The 22,937-nt window shown below is 30.2% G+C and overlaps 1 protein-coding gene across 13 annotated transcripts in view; it reads right to left on the reverse strand.

Moving 5' to 3' along the window:
* Window positions 1-3,292: 3,292 nt before the first annotated feature.
* LOC100866240 (serine/threonine-protein kinase MARK2) overlaps window positions 3,293-22,937 on the reverse strand; it is a 51,455-nt gene continuing 31,810 nt past the window's right edge. For 2 of the 13 annotated variants that reach the window (XM_086916772.1, XM_086916783.1), the window contains 14 exons: window positions 21,393-21,608; window positions 20,934-21,312; window positions 20,604-20,824; window positions 20,424-20,523; window positions 19,782-19,894; window positions 19,448-19,664; window positions 18,805-19,002; window positions 17,819-18,020; window positions 16,326-16,493; window positions 14,678-14,798; window positions 14,406-14,494; window positions 7,097-7,138; window positions 3,796-3,907; window positions 3,293-3,650 (listed from right to left, as the gene is read on the reverse strand). In XM_086916772.1, coding sequence (XP_086772898.1) covers window positions 3,432-3,650; window positions 3,796-3,907; window positions 7,097-7,138; window positions 14,406-14,494; window positions 14,678-14,798; window positions 16,326-16,493; window positions 17,819-18,020; window positions 18,805-19,002; window positions 19,448-19,664; window positions 19,782-19,894; window positions 20,424-20,523; window positions 20,604-20,824; window positions 20,934-21,312; window positions 21,393-21,608 — 2,397 coding nt within the window. In that variant the 3' untranslated portion in view covers window positions 3,293-3,431. The other 11 variants (XM_086916771.1, XM_086916780.1, XM_086916774.1 and 8 more) reach the window with 10 other exon arrangements.

A 22,937-nucleotide genomic window follows, 5' to 3' on the forward strand; every position in this document is an offset into this window, starting at 1 on the left:
CGCTCGCCGTTTCGAATCGCTAATGTGTCATCCGTTCAGCTTCTGCATCTTACGATTCACTTAGCCAATATTCTCAAAGTTGAATCTTCTTCTTAAGCATCAATCATATTATTTGATGAAGCAAGCGAGTAACGAGCGGCGAGCGTGCGAATGAATGAATGAATGTGTATTTATATCGTTACAATAAAGTACCGTTTCCTCGCCTACTTGCATTTTACAGGGATATATCATTAACGCTACTGAAAGATCTTATTTTGTAACATTAATTCATAATTGCTATGGTAAAGATACAATTTTCTACAGTATCCTGTCTTTTTTTGTATAACGACGATTGCATTCGGAATTATACACAGTACTGTTTCATTGACATGCATGATCATTGTGAACAGAATTTATTTTTTTTCCTTTACTGCCCTTTATTTTCCTATGTCTACTTTCTTTCAGGATCCTCCTTTTTTCATTTGTTCTTTTTATTTTTTCTTTTTGCTTTTTTTGTTTTTTTTTTTATTCAGGAAGAAATTGACATAGAAAAAGTTTTCAAATAGTAGTTTGGACAGCAATTCAATTTGTCATAAAGATCTTCTATTCCGTTGCATTATCATAATTCAAAATTGTGTCCGACATTGCAGAATTATTCGCATCGAGAAGTTCAATACGGATATCACTTCGAAACGAAGCTTTATCGATGACTAGTCGAATGACGAATGACAAACGAATCTTGTTTGCAACTTATAATAAAAGATTCACGAAAAATATTCACGATGTTACGCTTAAACACTATATGTATAATAGTTAATCGAAAACTTAGTTTCTGCGAATTCGTTTTACGAGAATAACATGGTCACAGATCATTGATAACAATATTTGGTCGTTATCGGTCGTTTCCGGCAACTTGAAAGAACCATACACCAAAACATGTGCTGGACAATGAACGTTTCATCGAATCGAAAAATCAAGATTTTATTCGACATTTGGAGGCACGGTTGTGTGTTTGTTTAATTCGTGTTAAAAATGTGAAAAAATGATTTGAGTTTTGCATTTATTTAAATAAATTAGTCATTGCCTTTTGTTTAACGTAGACGATTAATTTTAGGCAAATATAAAAAGATCGCAATACGAATTTTCTCTCTTTCTTTTCTTTCGTTTTGTTTACACTTTTTCTTCTTTTTTCCTTCCTCTTTTCATCTTTTTTTTTTTTCTATCGATCTATTTTTTTTTTCTTCTCTCTCTTTCGCCGTCTTTAATTTCTTATTTGCATTCTTAATGTGAGGCTTTATTTATTTGGTTAATTTAGTACCTTCGTATATTGTATTATGTATGTACACCAAGTCTCTCTAGTCGCCTCTACGTTTATAATAATTTCTAATGTAAGTTCATTCAACCGCGGATACATTTGCGAATGAAGGGTTAAACAGCGTAGTAGTGTATAGCCAATTACAATATTTAAATATAATCTTACATAGTATCTTTCGTAGAAATAACAGATCTCGTTATCGACGATGTCGTGCGCTCGTGCATATCGTGCTAGGTATATCCCGGAATTGTTTCGGAAAAAAGTACTTGCATCATTATTCGCGCGAGATACGAGTAAATTCGATTGATAATAATCTTTAAGTAATGATAATTAACTCCTTTTTCTCTATTTTGTTTTTTTTTTTTTTACGTTCAACATTATGTCGTAACGTTATTTGTATACTATTAATAAAAATAAAAATATAATAACAACAATAATTAATAATTAATAATTAATAATTAATAATAATAACGCGTTACATAATTAATTTGACTAATGCCTATGGTATGAGATAGCTTTAAACTTATAATATAGATAAAAAAGTAAGATATCTTAAAAATATTTAGAAAGGTGGTGCGTGGATTACGTTTGAATAATATTTTGAATTTTTTTCAATATTCAACGAATGACAAATGTATAAAGATGTTTTCATTACAGATAGAAGTTATATTCCTATATATTCCTTTACACTTTTTTCGAATAATTTGATTGATTATGTACAAACAGATCACTTGTTTACTTGAGTGCCCCTTATATATGTATATAAAAAACGTAATTTGAAAAATTAACGTTGCGAAAAGAAAGACTCTTGACATAGAATGCATAATGCATTCGATCGAACGCCCCACTTATAAATATCTTTATTTTTAAAGAGCTTTTATTCATGTACACTATTTTCCACTCATCTCGTCTTTCCTTCCACTCTTGCCAACAGGTTCTATATCCCTTTCCTCGCTCATTAGAAGAAAGTTTATACTTTATTGATACGCATTATTAGGCACAATTAAAATAAAACAATATTTTTTGTGAGAGAGAAATTAGAAATTTTGTAAAAGGAAAGAGAAATTAATAAAATAAAAAAAGATCAAATATAATTATGTAGAAGACGCGAATATAAGATTGGCTTAAATAACTAAAAAATAATAATTTTGTCAATTTCACCGGAGATAACCGTGTTATAACATCAAGAAAATTGCTTGGAATATATAATACTGTAAACGCGTAGTATTTAAGTTGATAGCAACCGTTTCGGCGTGATTGAGAGAGTACAGAAAATGAGCATAATTCGACAATTGATACGACGACGCGAATGATATTCTCGATATCGAGAAGATTTCAAACATCGTTTTTTTTTTGCGTATCGATAAGAAGAATGTTAAATTATTAGAGATCGATCATATCGACCGATAACAATTTGTCGCGCGATACGATCAATTCGTATCTTTTCGTATTATCTTTTTTTTTTCTTCTTCTTTTAGCCTCTTCTCTTTTCTTCCTTCTGTGGAATCTCATTTGAATTTTTTCACGTTTCTGTCCGATCAGCACCACCTTCTTCATTCACTCCCAATCTTCCCATTGTATTATTCCATATCTAGACGATTTCACGAAAAACCGACTGCTTGATTTTGTTTTGGCACTCGGGAGTATTTGAATATGCGCGCGTTCAACGGTCACGGATCACAGTTTTTTCGAGGCTTCCGAATAAGTAACGGGATGATGTAATGCTTGATAAATCAAAGATCGATGATCGATGATCGGTGAAAGTTCGATTCTGCCGACGTTACTTTCGCTGTTCAACTGGGACGGGATAGAGAGAATTGTTTTAAACGAATATCTCTCGTGTATTGGTTTCGGAATGAAGATTGGAACTAGAACCAGAATCGGAATCATTATTGGTATGTGTATATGTATGGATATTGGTATTGGTATTGGTATTGGTATCGGTATCGGTATTGGTATCGGTATCGGTATCGGTATCGGTATCGGTATCGATATCTGTATCGGTATTGATATCATCGAGAAGGTCAAAGTCCCAGAAGAAGGAAAAATGAAAGTTGTCGGTAACTGTGAATCCGTGTCATCGATCATGAGAACGTTATGGATTGGCGCGGGTGGATAGGGCGCCTGTTGTCGGCAGTCACAGCTTGAGCTCATTTGCTATCTTGCTAGCAATATTTTTGAAGCCAATTGAAGTGCCTGAGATCCGTTTGAAACGTACTCCGTTCAAAGAAAGTCGTGGCAGTTTGCAAACTTCGATTTCCCATTGTACTTGGCTATCTGTCGCTGCGTCACCATGCGCACATAGCAGCAGAAACCTTTCACGTTGTTCGTACTGACATTTATTGGCATCCAATACCTAGAAAATTTGATTGATGATAAAAATTTTTCTTTCTGTACTCTGTTACTTGATATTATCATTTCGAAACACACATTTTCACAAAATATTTTCTTTTTCTTTTTTTTTTTTATTTATTTATTTTATAACGAATTGAGTATAATACCTTTCGAATTTCGGACATAATTTCGTTTGGATCTCGACTACTCGTAGTTTTCATACTCCAAGTGAAACGTAGACTGCGTGGCTTAACTTGCTCATCGTTAGTAGTTGCACCACTGAAACAAAAATATATTTTAAATCTGTTCGTTGTAAATTATGTATCATTCATATATAAATTTTTAAGATTGAATATATCGATCACTTTTATTATTGTCTGTATCCTTATTTACTCTAAATTAATGGTTTAAATTAATTAATATTTCAATTGAGTTGATAAATAATGTGCATTAAGATTTGGAAATTAGTTGATTGTTGAAGAATGCAACAGAAGACATGTGACATGCAAGTTATGTGCATACATGTATATTGATACATTAGTGGAAATTAAAAACTATTACCGAGAAAAATTCTATACATATAATACTATATATTGTATATAAGCTGTATTTAAAAATCCACAAAAGTTTTGAATTTTAAATAATAAATATCACAATTTTATAGTATTTTCTTCCTTTTCTTGACTTTTTCTTACTTTTTCTTTAGCTTCATTTCATTTTGTTTTATTTATGAGTATGCATAATTTTGAATGCATTATATTGAATTCTCTGCTATCTATAAATCTGTTACACACTTTTTTTTCTCATCTCGTTTTTTTTTTTTTTTTTTTTTTGAGATGAATTCGCGCGATTATGAATAAAGTCGTTTCCTCGATCCAACGTGTAATAATTTAAAGAATTGGAGATAAATTGAAAAAGAGAGAAAGAAAGATAATTGTTAAAAATATTAAGATAGATAGATAAATTTATCGAAAAGGAGAAGACAAGGAAAGGAGAAAAAGAATAAGGAAAATGTTCGAAATTGTGAATTAAAAATATTTTATCTTTATGTAACAAATTTTTAAACGTATATGCGTATTTGATTATTCGGAATATTCATATATGGATAATACTGTCCAACAAAAAAAAAAAAAGAATTTATTTTCCATTTTGCAATATTCATTGAATGATTCTTGTAGAATTCTTCGCTCTAAACACAAATCTAGAAATTGTTCTATCTTCAATTTTCAAAAAATACATGATTTTTGACAAAAATATTAAAAATATTATGAAAACTAAAAATTTCAAATTAATTTAAAAAAATAATAAAAAAGTTGAATATAATATTGTTAAATTATAATTATTTATAATTTTAAATAATTTTAAATGAACATCAAAATAAAAAAAAATGAATATTGTATTATTATTAGAAAAGTCTCGCGAAATAGTAGAAAAGCAAGAGGTCTTTCGGTAAGATTAGTACTATATCTATATCTATCCTTGATTTTGTTTTTGGAGATTACATGTGATTCCTGATAACTCATATATACTATTTATATATATATATATATAATGGGAGATTAAACATTCAAAATCGTGAATAAAGGAATTTTGATGTACAAATAAAATATAATTATTGTTATTTATGAAATTATTTTAAAAATGAGTCATGACAGATATTAAATTGAAATATTTTCGAAACTATTAATTATTTAAATTATTAATATAATATTAATATATAGTATATCTCACTTTACTCATATACACATTATTATTTTCTTAACTATTGAAAATGCTTTTCTCTGTCATGTAATTGTATTAATATATATGTCCATATTGATAAATAGCAGATTAGAACAAAAAATGTGTATGAAGCTTTCCTCTCCTATTCTGATTGCATTCCTTCTTTTTAGTAGAGAATAGTTTTTACGCAATTTTGATTTTTTATGAAAAGATGTTTATTTGATATAAATTTCTAATACAATACCAAATTTTATATACATTTCTGGAGAAAAAATGATCGTAAGAATTAGTTATTGAACACTATTCTATTATTTTAATTAAAAAATAGTAATCGATAACATGTGCATAATATTTTGCCACCATACAATCATTACTTTGTCTATTTGTCAATGCCATAATCAACATTAACAAAATTGTTGTATTGCGAACTTTCTACACGTAAAGTTTATTTTCTTATAACTTTTTATCGTTTAATTTTTAAATAATTCTCGATTGACAAAAAGTTTAATATTTTCTTAATACTATTATTAAATTATAGGGGAAAAAACATGAGAAAATAGGAGAAACAGAAAAAGAAAAAATCAAAATCAATACGAATCGTTACAATTTATTTTATTAAATTAGAATTGAAGTGAATATTTAAAAACGAGCAAAGAGAAAATTTTTTTAAAAATTAAACAATAAAAAATTAAAAAAAATTAAATATTATACATAAAAAATAAATGTCCTATTGAACAATTTTATTGGTATTAATTAAGTAGTTACGGCACAGAGAATAATAATCATAATGACAAAATATCATGCACATGCTGCCAATTATTATTTTTCAACCCATTCGAATTAAAAAGTATTCCGACATTTTTTTTCTTCAAAAATATATATTTTCTTCAAAAATTAGATATTGTGTATAAAATATGTGTCAAAAAAACATCATTTCGTAAAAATATAAAGACTACTTACATTTATATTTTTTTTTAAAACCTCGATACTTATTTACAACTATTTAAAATTAATACAAATAAAATTTGTATTAAAATTATGGACATTATGGTATTCAAAATGTTTGTTTTTTTTTAAATTCTGTGTTTTAAAACTAATTTTCATTCAAGCTAATAATTTTAAAATATTTTTCCGCGTTTTTCACAAAAAATTTTTTGAACCTTAAGGATGATAGAATAATTTGGCTTTTAGAATCTATGTCGAGGATGAAGAATTTTATAAAGATCATTTAGTGGATTATTACAAAACAAAATTTATATTATAATATAAGTTAATAAATTAATTGAAATTGTAATTATTACGCCTTACCTAAATTGTGCATTTGTTTTGCGACGAAGACAAATGAACGATAATTAAATATATATCGGTGTTTTTTGTATTATTCAATATATGTCAAACATTATTTTTCAAATAAGAAACGTGTTGCTTTACAGAAAAAGACGCCAATTTATTCTATATATTATATTACAGGAATGGCGTGAATTTACATTGTGATTAAGCTTCAATAAAAAGTAATAATCTAAGCAAAAAGAAGAAGAATCGAATGATTATAGTAACGAACGAAAAATGAAAGAAAAAAAAAGAAAAAAAGAGAGGAAGAAAAAATAGAAAGCAATAAAAAGAAATAAAAAAAGAAAAAAAAAATAAAAAACAAAAATGAAAAAAGAATATAAGAACGTAAGAAAAGGATATAAATTGTGAAATTAGAATGCGTGGATCATGGTATTATGGCATATAGCAACGTACCTCACTACTGGGTGCTTGGGAGGTACGGATGGGTCCATGGGGCTGAAATAACAAAACAAAGGTAGTTGCTAACAAACACTAAATATGATAAATCATCAAATCAAATTTAGCCAAATTCAATTCATACGTTTAAGCACCACCATTCTATAATTATTGCACATCTATTGCGAAAAATTGGTGTTATCAGGGAAATGACGAATTGATATTAAAAAGTTGAAGATATAAAATCTTATTGAAATTATTTGAACTTCTATTTAAACTTTAAAATTTATTATTATTATTTTTTTATACTTATTAATGAGTTTTAAAATACTATTATGTTAATTAATGACAATTGATGGGAAAAAAACGTCCATCTAAATGCATATATTGTATGAAATAAACCAAATTGTGTATAAGGTTTTGATAAAAAAGAATGTACAACGAATACACATTACTTTGAATAGAGGATTTAGAAATAAATTGATACAACATGTACAAGGCAATTTTAATACATTTATTAATACGAATTTATTACTATTATTGCTTCTTAAAATTATTTTAAATAATATCTTTATTCACTTTCTATCAGCTATTTACTGCCCTCCGTAATATAAAAATTAAAATAAACATCTTTAAAATAAATTCGTTAAAGTTTAATAATTAAATAATTAATTTCAATTAAAGATCCATCGATAGAAGAAAAAAAAAAAACAAAAAAACAAAGAGAAAAAGAAAAAAAAGATTATAATAAAAAAATATTAAATAATTTTTTAAATACTTGGACGGGAATTGGAGTGCAGCAAAGAGCATTAATCATGTACAAATGTGCTATATTCATAAATTTTGCATATAAATATTGTTGAATTATTGATATTACTTCTCTCTCTTTTTTTTTTATCATTTCATCTAGTATTATAAAGGGCAACAAATTCGTGTTGCTTCAATTTCCATTTTTATTTTTATACACTAATTCAATTTGTTTGGTGGCCTCAGGAATACGTTACTTATTTTTTTTTTTTTTTCCTAATATTTTAATAAAAGTTTCACATATACGTTATATATGTTGTATATGTTTCTATTTTGAAATAGAAATTTTAATAAAGCGATATAGTTACAAAAAAAAAAGTTTGATTGATAATTGCGACTTAAGATACAAGACTTAGAGAAATTAAATCTATACCAGCGTGCGCTTGAATTTCATTCGATTGCTAAAAATTCATGGAAACGAAGAATTGAAACTGTTAAAGTAACCCCAAGGCCACTTTTTGTCCCAATTTTTCACATTCATTCCCCTTGCTCTCGCTCATTCTTTCATTTGTTCGCTCGATCAATTGTTCATTCTCTCTCTCATTTCATTTTACATCACATGTTACAAATCTTTATTTTAATATTTCTTCTTATCTCTTTTCTATGCTATAATTACATTCTATAATTATATGATAACTGATTATTGAAATCATTCGGTATGTATATAATTACGCATATTGCGCGATCGAATTATGTTGAACTTGTATTAAATGCTTGAAAAACTAGTGCATCGTTTTGCATTCGTCCTGCCATTTTTTTTTTGTTTTTTCTTTTTTTTTATATTTTTGTTCTGTCTTTTTGTCTTTTTTTTCTTTTCGTAATCAAAAATATGCATGAAATGTATAATATCGAAAATAGGAAGGCACGTAGTTTCGATAATGATTTGGTTCACGCAGTACTTGAGATCATTTAATCGATTAAAAATGTCTAACAAAAATAGCGTTTGCATTTAGTACAAGTTTACTGCTTACTTCTTTTGCTCTTGGATTTCTTACGTATTTTTTTGTATAAACTAGAAAATAAACAAATATTTAAGATAATCGAACGTGATTAAAAAATAATTTCAGTACTACGTGTACTACACAGCGTGACATTGTTCTATTGAAAAACATATTGAAAGAATATATAATTTTTCATTAATTCATGATTTCATTATCAAAAACAAATTATATCTATTTGTATTTCTATTTACTATAATAGGAATCATTCTAAAATAATTGTTATATAAAGATATTTCTAATCAAATTTTTATATTTTGTTTTTTTAAAATCTTTGATTTCTATATGATTTAACATTATTTTTAAAAAATTTTTCTTGCTCTTTTATTCTTAATTTTAATATTGAGATCAATTTTTGGAACGATATCTGCATTATTACTGCAATGATTAAAAAATCAAAAGTTATCGTTATCTTTCTTTCTTCTTTTTCCTCGTTTATTATTATTATTATTATTATTATTGTTATTTTTTATTGCTATTATTTTGGTTCTTGATAAATGAAATATTCAAAGAAATATTGGTAAAGAAAAGGAAAATATATGTATATTCGTGATAAAAGTTTGCTATTCGTTCTACATAATTCAAATTCAAACTTTAGCTCAACATCAAACTCTGAAAATATTAGAAGTTTGAATTTCGATGATAAATAAATAACAAACGGTAGATGAACATATGTTAAGTAAAGCATGCGAAGGGAAATATATATTGGAATGCCTTCGATATAAATATCGGGTTTTTGTAGCGATTCGATATCGAAGAAAATGCATCGTGTATAATTGAATCGGGTCAATTAAATGAAATCAACAGCGCATTAAATAATATAAATGCTAAGTATGAAAAAACAAAAGATATCAATGTAAAAAAAAAAAAAAAAAATATATATATATAATAATAAACGCAAAATTTTTGTCAATCGATAAAGATGTGTGACACGTCGAATATCGATTCTTTAAAAACTCGTCGCCGATCTCTAATGCGACGAACACGACGATTATAAAATGGTTTTGATTCTTCTTCCATTTTATGAAATACAGTTTATTTATATGTTATATGAAGCTGTACAAAATACTTTGCCAATGCAAATACTGAAACTATAATTAAGAATAATATATTTACATAAATTACACACATATGTATATCGCAATATACATGTACATTTGTATAAAGAAATGCATTCTCGGTTAGACGAAAGAATCGATATGAAAATTTTTTTATAGATAGCGATTCTGTCGCGTTATCAAATATATTTGCATTTCACAATTAAATAATATTTTGATAAACGTAAATTTAAACGTAATTCACGTTTATTTCTGACAAGAAGGAATGAATATGTTGGATACCAACAGAAAGAAAGAAAAGAAACAAGAAATGAAAAATGGGAAATGAGTAAGTAGTAATGGCTTATATATTATGGAGATAATGCTAATTATGCTAATTTTTTTTCATACTTGAAAGAATTATCGTTAAAAGATCAAATAAAAAAAATTTAAAGATTTTTGATCTAATAAGATAACAAGCAGTATTATATTCAATAATGTAATTCTGTTCTTGAAAAAAACATAGTAAATTTTTGCCTTAAAGTTACTGTTATCCAACATATTTCCTTAGATTTCGATTTAATCATTACAAAATTTTAATCATCATATGTTTTTAATATAAGTTTTAAATAAAAATTATTAACACAAAGGAAGGGAGGGAGGGTGGGTGGGTAGGAAGAAGAAAAAGAAAAAGAAAAAGAAGAAGAAGAAGAAGAAGAAGAAATGAAAGGAATATATTGTATAATGTAAGAAATCATGGTTAGTTGATTATACTTTAACTACTGTGCCAGTAAAATATCTTTGTTTATTGTCGTTGTTTGATATTCAGCGTGTGGCTCGCTTTTATTTCGGCTCGAGGGAAACAAGGCGAGACTTCGATCTTCACTTAGAAAACCTGTCAATGTACGAATTCATATATACTTACTTTATTGTTATTATTATAAAGAGAATATAATAATATAATATAACAATTATATTCATTCAATTATACCACTTCTATAAGAATTAGATAGCGGATATTAGATATTCGTTTTGAGAAAATGCGATAATATGTAAATAATGTTCACGCGATGGATAACGATTAACGAACATTGTTGAACCATTGATAACGTCGAATAAAAAAAAGGGAGGGAGGATATAATATTCAATTAACTGGATCGAAAATATAAGACAAATAACGATTATTATTTTGCAAAAGTCACGAGGTTAACAGGGCAAAAATACGCCAAGACTGCTATATTTTTCTTCATGATTTACAATTACACCAAGAATTATTTTTACGAAGCAATCATGCGTGGAAGTCATATATAAGTCTTGTCCATGCGACTTTGGCACTATCGATGTATAGAAAATTACATTTGCACGGATATTATTCAACGGATATTCTGTTTTCATCATAACAATAACGGTAACGATAATGACAACGGTAACGATAATGATAACGATAACGATAACATTAATGGTAACAATAACGATGTGCATATATATCGTGCGTTCTCAAATTACCTTACGCGAAACAGTCAATTTTATTTCTACCCCATTTTCCTCTCAGTTATGAGCATTTTCTTTTTTTCTTTTTTTTTTTTCTCTATATTTTCCTTTTTCTTCTTCTTTCCCTTTCTTATCGATTTTTTAACAAATTAAAAACGACAGAAAGAGAGAAAGGACAAAGAGAGAAAGAAAACGGAGGGCAAACGAGAGGGAGGAGGAGGAAGAGGAGGAGGAGGAGAGGGGGAAAGAAAAGACAGATGGACGCACAAGCATATTATACCGCGAGTACTTACGAGGGTTACGCGTATGAAAACGAACAAATTCATTCAAGTTTCTTTTAAAATTGTTCGAAAGGTGAAGAAATTAAATAAATGTCGAGAAATATACTATAAATCGACCAATGATCGACGAATGCTGATGATCATCATTCGTTAAAATTATCCTAGAATATCGCGAGAAGAAGAAAGGAAAACGAAGCTGATGTATGTCACGATGGGTACACGTATAAAAATAGAAAGAGATTGGATATATATATATACACACATATATATATATATCTTTAAAAAATGATCGGCAATAAGAGTGCACATTCACTGGCAGGTTATGTTAGGAAAGGCACGATTTTAAATGCTATATCTAGAAAGATAAGGCTGCGGCGACTGGCAATGAGAATGTTGTTTACGATGTTATGATAATAATAATGGCGGCGATTGTAATAATTTGTTGGATCGTCGCGCGTCAGGAAGACACTTCGAAAAATCGTTCCGAAGGATCATAATTAGGATTACGCAAGGACAAACACGAGAATACCGCACTTCGTGTGATCCTGATAGTAAAATGGTAAGAAACCTTTCCTTTAGATATGAGCAACAAGTTTCTGTTTCGTTCTCGAAAGCTTGACGATGCACCACAGAATAACGGAGTTATTCTTTCCCTTTCCTCCTCTTCTCTTTTCTTCTCTTTCCCTTTTTTTTTTTTCTTTTTCTTTCAATCCAGTTTCATTATCGTTCGTTTATTCAACGTATTTCCAATAATCCATAGATCATCGTTGGCACGGATGATATTACCATTCTTCTAAGCAACACGCTAGACTCGCTGGATTTGCTGCTTTTGCGCAAATTTCTCTTGGATTTATTGGTCATTAAATTTTGCGCATCTTTATGGCCATCATTTGAAGTTCGAGCGATGCCAAGTTTTAATCGGTTCATGTCCTGTAGCATAGAATACACCGGTATAGATTAATCCAAGTGAGAAGGACGATGCATCAATGGCTATGCTGAGTCGGCAAATCGGGCAATTTTCGGATTGATCAAACAGTTGTGTCTATAGTACGTATTGACGATGCGTACAGTGACCATATCGTGAAAGTAGAAAAGATGCTGACGGTGAGACGAATAAGCTGGATTGCTCTCGTTATTCTGTGGCCTTGCATCCTTGCTTTCAACCGTTTTATCGCGTATATTTTATTCCTCTACCCTATTCTATTCTACGCGTTCATTATAACACTTATGTCACTTTTTTTTTTCTTTCGATTAATGATTATCTTTTCTATGTGATAAACTCAAAGTCCCATATATGTACAAAGTATAGGTAAAGTACTAAGTCAAGGATATGCCTCGCTATATACAGTCGAGTCAAGAAGGGATGCACAATGAGTATGCGAGGTGGCCTGAACTTGAGCTGGCCAAGCGGTATTATTTTCACCGATGAATTTTTAGGGTTATTCCATAAATGAGAACACTCAAACATTAAATAGGTAACGATAACGGTGCATTCGTCGTGAAGGGCACAGAACGGACGATTATATTCGGTATATTTGTTATTTTTTAGATTTTCCTTCAATAATTAATTGCATTCTTACAGGAAAACAAAACAGGAATCGAAATAAAAGAGATGAATAAAAAGAGATGAGAAACAGAGCAAAACTGGAGAAGGACATAGATATAGATAGATAAATAGATAGATAGATAGATAGATAGATAGATAGATGGATAGATATCGATAGACGGAGAAAGAAAGAAAAAAAAAAATACATATGTATATAATGTAACGTTCGGTCAACGGAGAGTCCAACTAAAAGGTGCTACTATAGAAACCTGAGAAGCAATTTATGGGACAAAGAAACGGCAAAAACGGCGTAGAAATAAATGCAACTACGTATTGAGAAGTATTGTGAACAAGCTACGGTTTTCGTGGCTTTCACTGATAATGGTCGCTGCTCGCTCATCGGACTGCTATATATCGTTTTTGCAGTATATTACGTATAGTTGTATAGAGAGAAATATTACGTTAAATAGGATACAGAAATGTTTAACGTATCGATATAAAATTTTTAGAATTACATAGTCATTGTGCATCCTTAAGACAAAAATGTCATATCACATGCAAAACGATAGGTTCGACTCGTTTGCGAATATAAATATAAGTACAATAAATATCGTTTTATAAAAATTATTTTCTACACATGCATCGAAGATCTATTGCAAAAACTGTCACGTCTTTGCGATAGATTTTTTTTTATCTTATATATGTAAATATATATCTATGTCAGATAATCAACTGCATCAACGAAATGATTTAAATATACGTCTGTTTTGTGAATCAGAATCGAACTTATCGTACCACTTAATCTTTTTATCTCTTTCTTTTTCTTTTTCTTCTTCCGCTTTCATTTCTTTTTCTTTTCCTTCTTTTATTCTTTGAGAGAAAGGAAGTTTTCAAATTAAAGCATAGTTGTTCTTTCGATACATTCGATATAAATGAGTATTTTCGAAAAAAATTTTAAATCATCATAAAAGATTGATCGATTGTCGTCCTTCGAAAATATTAAGATTAAATGCTTGATCGAAATTTGATTATAAGACATATTGTAACTGGACGAACGGTGGTACTTTACAGTGGTATACATGTACTAGCATGCTGTCGAATGTGAGAAATACCGTTTCTTCGATATACAACGGTATATAACGGATGTAACGAATCGAGAAAACTTACCGTTTGGAGAATCTTGAGGACAATTTGGAGAAGAAGGACGGTCTCGCTAGTGGACTAATTGCATTTGTGTCCTGTGTATGCGTGTGACCCTAAAAAATTTATGGAATATAATAATTATACAATAATGAAAAATCACATGTTAAATAAATGAAGATAGATTATAAGAAATTACGAGGACACCGATCATATACATTATCAAATTCCTTTTTTTTTTTAGATAATTTTATAATGAGATTGTAAATAATATTAAAATTATGACAATATTTACAAACCTGAGTATGATTTCGCTGAGCTCTATTCTGACCAGAATGAAACGTACTACGGCTTGGAACATTTCGAGGAAATGCTGGTGTTGTAGGTGTTGCCAGTCTATTACTTGGAGACACACCCAAGCTGGTTGAAAATAAAATTTTTTCAGTGTTTACATTAAAACTATAATATATATACTTATTGGTGCATTTATGCTTATATATATTTATGAACATATGGATACATATAAATAATATTTGCTTCGTCCATACGTTTTTGTTAAGAATTTGTGCACGATACAAAAAATTTTTCGTTTTCGTTTTGTACATCATCCTTCGTTATAAAAGAAGCAAAAGACAGGTTACGAAATAAAATTAAGAGATGTAAAATAAAACGTTTATTTTTCACATGAATTCTTCTGTGAAATTCAAGGAGTAATTATAAGAATAGATAATAATGCATAAGCGATCTTTCTATATCTTGCAAAACAAGCTTCGATAGAATGAGCTAAGGAAGCAGAATTTTAAACAAATTAGTTTAATTTGGCTAATGAGAGTTAAATGATATATAGAATGAACATAGAATGTATCGAAACTGAAACAGTTTACATTTATTTGCGTATGTTTCGATAGGATCAAGATGAAGGATTATTATTTGTTCTCTCTCAGGATTAAATTTATCATATAACATATAACTTCATCAATATACGTGTACAATATATTAAAAATTTCATTTAAAATTATATCTATAATCGATAATTTACCGATATCATGATGATTGTATATCTAGATACTCAACCAAATTATTCCTTTCGTTAACTTTTTTTTTTGCTATTGATCTTAATAAATACGTACACGAAATAAATATACGCAAATTGGTATACCGATAAAGTAAAATGAGATGTTAAACTGCTTCATATGTAACGTACGTATCACGGTTTCCCGTTAATTGTACGAAAAACAAGAAAGAATGCAGAATGGTGTTTGCCTTGTTGTTCGTGTGTGAACATAGTGATAATTATAGCGGAAAAATATGTGCTAGAAATAAAGGAATTGGGAAATAAATGAGATGAAGGTGACCAAAACCAATGATCGGAATAGAAATATACATATGATATTCATGCAAATTGGAAATAAAAATTAGAGAAAACGATTACGAACAAATGACCAAAAACTATCCTAGAGAACCTACGAAGATTATTTGCGTCATGAATGAAACATTGTGTTGTAACGTTTACACAAATATCATTTTACGTTTATTATTGTGTTTCATTTCTAGAAACGTGAACGTGAAATAAATTTCTAGTCATCCTAAGAAAGTTAGTGGCCCAAAAAAAGAGAGAAGAAAACAAATAAATGAATGAAAAAGATGTATATTTTGAAAATCTCTTGCAATACAAAGTGCACCAATAGCCTAGCGTAGAATTCCACCGAGCATTGAAATCGTTATAACCACCTCGAATGAATTTTCCACACGAGTTGAATAAATTTAAAAATCAATTTTTAAAAGCATTCTCAATTCTTTTTACGGAATATAATCATTTCAAATACTTATATTTTTCTATCCTATCCAAGATTTGATAATCGGTAGAACGCACGTTAGACTTTTGTCGCATATCTAATAGAGGACTGTATAATAGAGGTTGGCTGATAAGGCGTTGAGGATCTGTACCTCTGTCTAAGAGGGTCAGCAGTGGCGAGTAAGGAGTTGTGGGCGTTGCGTGGTTGAGGGTCCAGTAGTGAATGGTCGCTGGGAGCTACGCCACTTGAGGAACGGTGACCTGCGCTGATGCTCGCAGACTTGGTGTGACCCCGTGTTGGTCTAGTGCCCTCGCCAAGGCTGTGTACAAAACTAATCAGCAAACTGCCCGGCCCTACTCTTAAATAGTTCCTATACTTATTCTCATAGATCCTAGATCTTTATTTTTTTTCTTCTAGTACTTTTTATTTTTCAATTCATTTTTTTCTTTTTTTTTTTTTTTTACTATTTAAAAAATTTAATTTTTTAGTCAAAATTGAAATTTTAAACGTCTTCGTATGTAATTTCTTCGTGACGCTTGTTTACTATTCCGATGTTTTTGAAGGATCGAACGTGGCAGAAAGGATAGGAGAGCTGAAGACATAGACGAAAACCAACGAATCAACTGATACCGAATATTGTCGTTGATTCGCGAATTTAGCCATCTAATCGTATTATATAGTAGATATAATTAGCAAGACGCAATGAAATTTATTGAAAACTAATGGAATGTTGTACTATGTAATGTAATGGTTGTATTATGAGTACGATAGGATAGATTAAGGTAAACGGATGATAAATGAAAATTCTAACTCACGCATGGCTAATATTTTTAGCACGCGACAAGTTCTACGATGAGGGACATAGAATTGTGATGCTAAACATAAATAAATAGTGGACATATGTATGATGATGTTAATGACTGTTTTATACACACACACGCTTGTAAATTCAGTCATACGTTGGTAATATATAACAGAGTAAAGAAACATGTGAATGTAACTGTGATTCAGTATCAATTTAGCAAGCATTTGTATATGTATACACGTTTATTTAGATCATATCTGTTTCAGTAGATCTGTCAAGCCATAAAGAAAGTGATCTGCAATGAACGATTGGCAGGCAGCAGCCAACATGCTAGAGCAACGCAACAAACAAAGAAACTCCCTGGGGCTTATCATGACAGATTTTTTTGTTATATCAAATGATTATCATTGATTATCACATGATTTTTTTCCATACGATTCATTAAAATAAAAATCAATCACCTGGTGATGGTTAGTAAACGGTACAACGAAAAGTATTATTTAGTTAATAACGAAACGCCAGAACAGTATAAGTGATTCCGAGTCGCGCATATTCATGCGCACATTAAAGAAATTCATTCATTCGATTAGTGCAGATACTGGATTGTATAATTCATCGAGATTATTTCGAATTTTTTTTCGAAAACATTCACAAACAAATGTCATATTATTCTTATACATCATGAAAATAGAAAAACTGTTATCACATGATCACACAGATCCAGTCTCTATGCTACGTTAAAAGAAATTTTCTTTTATTCCTTAATTTATCATAGGAAAAAAAGAAAAGAAGTATTTAAATTGATATACAAATAATGAAATAACTAGATAGCACTATACCTGGGTGTATCGTTGGTTCTTTCGGTAGATGAAGAGGACGTTTTCGCTTGATCATAAGAGATGGTACTACGTCGACCAACAGAACCAGGGGCAGGTGAAGTAAGAGGCCGACCACTACCTACCCCTGCATTCATTGTGTTGCTCTTTCCTGCCCATGCTCTACCACCGGGACTTGTACCCACGCCTAGAATGAACATTGTCACTGCAAGCCTCATTAGATATAGTTCAACACAAAACAAAGCAGCGTACTTTACTTATACTATAACAAGCATAGCAACGAGTACAAATAAAAGAAATAATGTGTATGTGTCTGTGTCGTATATAAAATAATAAAACGCGTAAAGATTACATAACGTCTCATCTGCTTCCATCCATAAAAGAAATTGGGATTTTCTTTGCAAGGATTAAAGAGACACAAATGCGACGTTGAAATTATATACATCTACAATCATAATTTTTTTTAACTCTAGATTATTATTAGTGCATAATGGTATCATGAGTGTAAATGAATAAACTATTATCGTTGTCTATGTAGATACTTGCGATATATTGTGCATCTTTCCATTTTTCGTCGGTTTGTTCGTTAGAAAAAATATAATCATTATTGATATATGATTTCATTAGATTACATTAATCTAGAGTTAAATTTATTAATATTCATGCGTTCTTATTATGTTTTTACAAATTAAGATCATATTTATGTAATGTAATATTGACATTTGAACAAATTGACATTAAAAAAAAAAAAAAAAAAAAAAAAAAAGTAAAAAGAATGGGAAAAAGAAATAAAAATCATATAAAGTATGAATCTCAACTAAAACTTTGATAGATTAGAATTACAAATTATGACAATCTTATTTAAAGCAGATATACTTTAGCTAAAGCTTTGCACAAGTACAACGTCGCAAAAAAACAATTAGACAAATATAAGTTGAATTACGAAAAAAAAAAAAAAAAAAAATCACAAGATGACGAAAAAAACTCACTAGTATCTAATTGGCCAGGACTGTTTTTAGGAGCCGAAGGTCGGCTCGCAGAAACGCGAGCAGTATTCTCTTTGATCGTGGCCGCATCCACAGTATTTTGTCTCTTAAAATTACTACCAGTGTTTCCAGTTACAGTTCCACCAGTCGTAGGAGTTGCGTGATTATGGTTCGTTGCATTTCCTGGGCTCGGCGCTGCTCCTAACAAAATAAATATTGTTTACGAATAGAATAAAATTTGTGCATAATGATATGAGCTTGATCGATGTTAATCATTTTCTTATGAAAATCCTTGTAATTGCTAATCCTTTAGCATAAAAAACATTGAAAATCGGGGGAATTTCTCGCTGAAACATAGACCGATTTAATTCGGATGTCATGCAAATTCATTGCAATAATAATAATAAAATAAAACGTTGATAAATTTATTCTTTTTATCTAGATATATAATCTTATTATTATTATAATTTTATTTAGTAAGTTTCGCGTTAATTTGATTAGGGTTCACATTAACATATACATTTAATATTATACATTTAATCCAGATAGATTGCTAATAACTGTAATAATAAATTTACAAGTATACAACTTGAATTCAATTATGGTTCAAAATCTTTGATAGATGGATAATACAATTTTAACTTACGAAGCGTTTCGAGACCGGATGAAACTCGTCTACTCGGTTTTGGATTGCTAGCAGAGATACTTCTGTGAACACCTCTATGCGATGGACTCTGCACAGCACCACCAGTGCCTCCTCCACTTCCTCCTCCACCTCCACTTCCACCACCACCTGAACCAGCTTGCGGTGGAATGTTGCGTAGTGACAACGAACTGCCTGACCGCGAGCCATCTGATTCAGGCTACGAAATGAATGAACTGTTAATTTATATCCATTCATCGATCAGGTTAATCATATATGAATTTTATTATACACAACAATTCTTCATGTAAATCATCAAAATCTTTCTGCTACTCACATCAGTTGTCTTTCTTCCTAAGAGTAAGTACGTGGCGAACACGTCATCGTACTTTGCTTGTCCTAAGGAATCTTCTATTTCACTTCTTGTATACCCCATACTAGCCAGGGCCTCTAAAACAAACAGGTGTAACGGCATAGTCACAACCACTAAAAATACTAAAATGACAGAAAAGAAGAATCCAGAAGACCTATTTATATTCATATTTATTAATGCAAAAGAAACATTTCTAAAAGAAGCCCAATGCTTTTGCTATACAAAAAGTGCAATTACATACTTTTTTCACTACTAATGCTCTATAATTACTACTATTATTATTTTCATTATTATTGTTGTTGCTACTACAATTGTGCATTATTCAATTCAAAGATTGAAACGATTGTTAAATCGTAGACAGTAAGATGGGATAAGTATATAGGAAAAATCATTTAATTACAACCAAATCGATATGCCTTAAGTAAAAATTATATGTCATTCATGAAAATATACACCACACGTTTGAACATATATAATTTTTACGTATAATGCGAAGCAATATAACTTGCAATATAAAATGATAATAGGATCATAAGCCGTGCATTTTTATATTTTATATAGAAACAATAAAAGTAGTAAGTGTTATGTACATACTGGCAGACTCACCTATCCTCTTGTGGTCTTTATAATCAGGTTCAGGTTCTAAGTACGGTTTCAATTCGTCGTCATCATATCCCATGTTCATCCATTTATCCTTCATAATAGTCTAGAAGCATAAAAAAAAAACAGAATAGAACGAATGTAATATAGTACATTTTCAAAGATGTTATACGTTTGAACATATACCTCTAAAGATGCCCGTTTTGTCGGGTTAAGCACCAAAAACTTTTTCAAAAGATTTTCACAATCCGTGGACATGTAAAATGGAATTCGATATTTTCCCCGTAATACTCGTTCCCTCAATTCTCTCAGTGTCGAACCGTCGAAGGGCAGTGATCCAGACACTAAAGTGTATAATATTACTCCCAACGACCAGACATCTACTTCGGGTCCGTCATACTTTTTACCTAAAAGCATCATTGATGTTATTGTATTTCTTTTTCAAATCTCGAAATATAATATTGATTCTAGGAATCAATAAAAGGAAGAAGAGACAATTAATTTATGCATATTTACCTTGAAAAAGCTCAGGTGCTGCATAAGGAGGTGATCCGCAGAAAGTATCCAACTTGTTGCCTGGTGTGAATTCATTGCTGAAACCAAAATCAGCGATTTTGATGTTCATCTCGCTATCGAGTAGTAAATTTTCAGCCTTTAAATCCCTATGGATGATCTTTTTTTGATGGCAGTATTGCACAGCAGAGACAATTTGCCGGAACTTTGCTCTAGCCTCCTTTTCTTTCATTCGACCATGTAGGACCAAGTAGTCAAAAACTTCGCCACCACTGGCGTATTCCATTACCAGGTACAATGTTTTCTCAGTCTCGATCACTTGGAAAAGCTTCACTATGTTCGGATGATCGAGCATCTTCATTATTCTTACTTCTCGGAACAACTGAAATAAAACGTAACATTATTCGTATCACGATCAAAAATATTCATTTTATTCGATGAATAATCCAATTTATTTCTTACTTTTTGAAGGCTACCGGGATTTAGTTGAGTCTTGTCAATAATTTTGATAGCCACTTCTTTTCCGGTAGGTACATGTTTGGCAAGTTTTACCTTGGCAAAGTTACCTTTGCCAATTGTTTTAAGTAATTTGTACTTGCCGATGTGGGGTTCCTCCGAGGTTCGACTTCGAGAAGAGAGTCGACCACCGCTACTCGACACTCCCACGCCATCCCCTGTCTGTAATAAATATAAATAATTTCTAATTAGTAAAATCTAGAATATCAACACGAAATAATGATCTTCGCGCGGCGTTACAGCTGCAGCGACAACTAAATCTTATCAGTGGCCAATTTAATGTGTTTCGATCGATTTTTTGCAAATCAAATATTAATCTGAACTGATTCTTTGAAATTTTATACGTTTTATTACATGATTATGAAACTGATTGAGCGTCACGCGCTTAATTGACCTTTCATATTTTCAAAATTTGATTAATAAAATTATTAATGGAATTGAATTTTAAATATCAGTGAAAGATTAAAAAAAAAATATTTGAAAAATTATTAATTTCGATTACAATTATCTCTCTAAGGTCAGTTACCCGCGTATGGCCACGAGTGACCATTTTGCAAGAGGAGGCTGCAGCAACTTTTGAGGCCGCCAGTTTGATCGGTTTTTCCTCGTTGTCTTGAAAGATAAAAAAAAACCGACTTGGAATCGAGACGAGAAAATTGAAGAGTGTCAATCACTTTCTGCGGATCCGCAACAATTACGTACTGATAAACTTATTAATTGATTATTCACTGTTTCACTTAATGAAAATAAGCGACTGTTCGATTCTATTTTAAAGATTAGCAAAAAAATATTTGAACGATTGGAACACCCAAACGAGAAATTCTCGTCTTCCTATTATTAGTTTTCTTTTCTAATTATTTTTTTTTTTTTTTCACGCGGCATACACTGAATTTTGATCACTTCAGATGACACATACATACACGCACATACGAAATATCGCGGAAGAAAGATAAATATCGCGGTAAGTGGTAGTAACATAAAATATACGATTTTTCGTCAAGTATATATTCTCTTTTATAATTGGTATAATCAGGTACAAGGACATTTTTCTTTTTGGTCGACGTATATATATTTCTCGGCTTTTTTGTCGAGTCGTATCAAAGAGGATAATCAAAAATTTCTTCCCGAAACAATATAGATAACATTGATCTTTAGATGAAAATAAGAAAAGAAGGAGGGGAAAAAATTCGAATTAGTCCGCAATCATACAATTATGTGCATTCAAAATGAGATTAAAACTTATTTTTTTTTCATTTCTACGTTGAAAAACAGATAAATGTTGAAACCTCGTAGAATATTAATTACAAAAAAGAAGCAGAGCCGTAATATTTACATCGTTTATTGTATTTGATTAAGAAAGTTGGTTTCGCTCGAGAAAAGCGAAGGTGCACAGTTTTATTTATTGTTCGCACAGTCACTTCGATTAATTTCAATCCGATTACACCAAAAAATTTTTCCACTAGCAATAACGAGATGCGAAAAGGATGGCGA

Source organism: Apis florea, unplaced genomic scaffold (genome assembly GCF_048593485.1).
Source record: "Apis florea isolate Af1SG1 unplaced genomic scaffold, ASM4859348v1 contig_3803_pilon, whole genome shotgun sequence".
Classification (NCBI taxonomy): domain Eukaryota; kingdom Metazoa; phylum Arthropoda; class Insecta; order Hymenoptera; family Apidae; genus Apis; species Apis florea.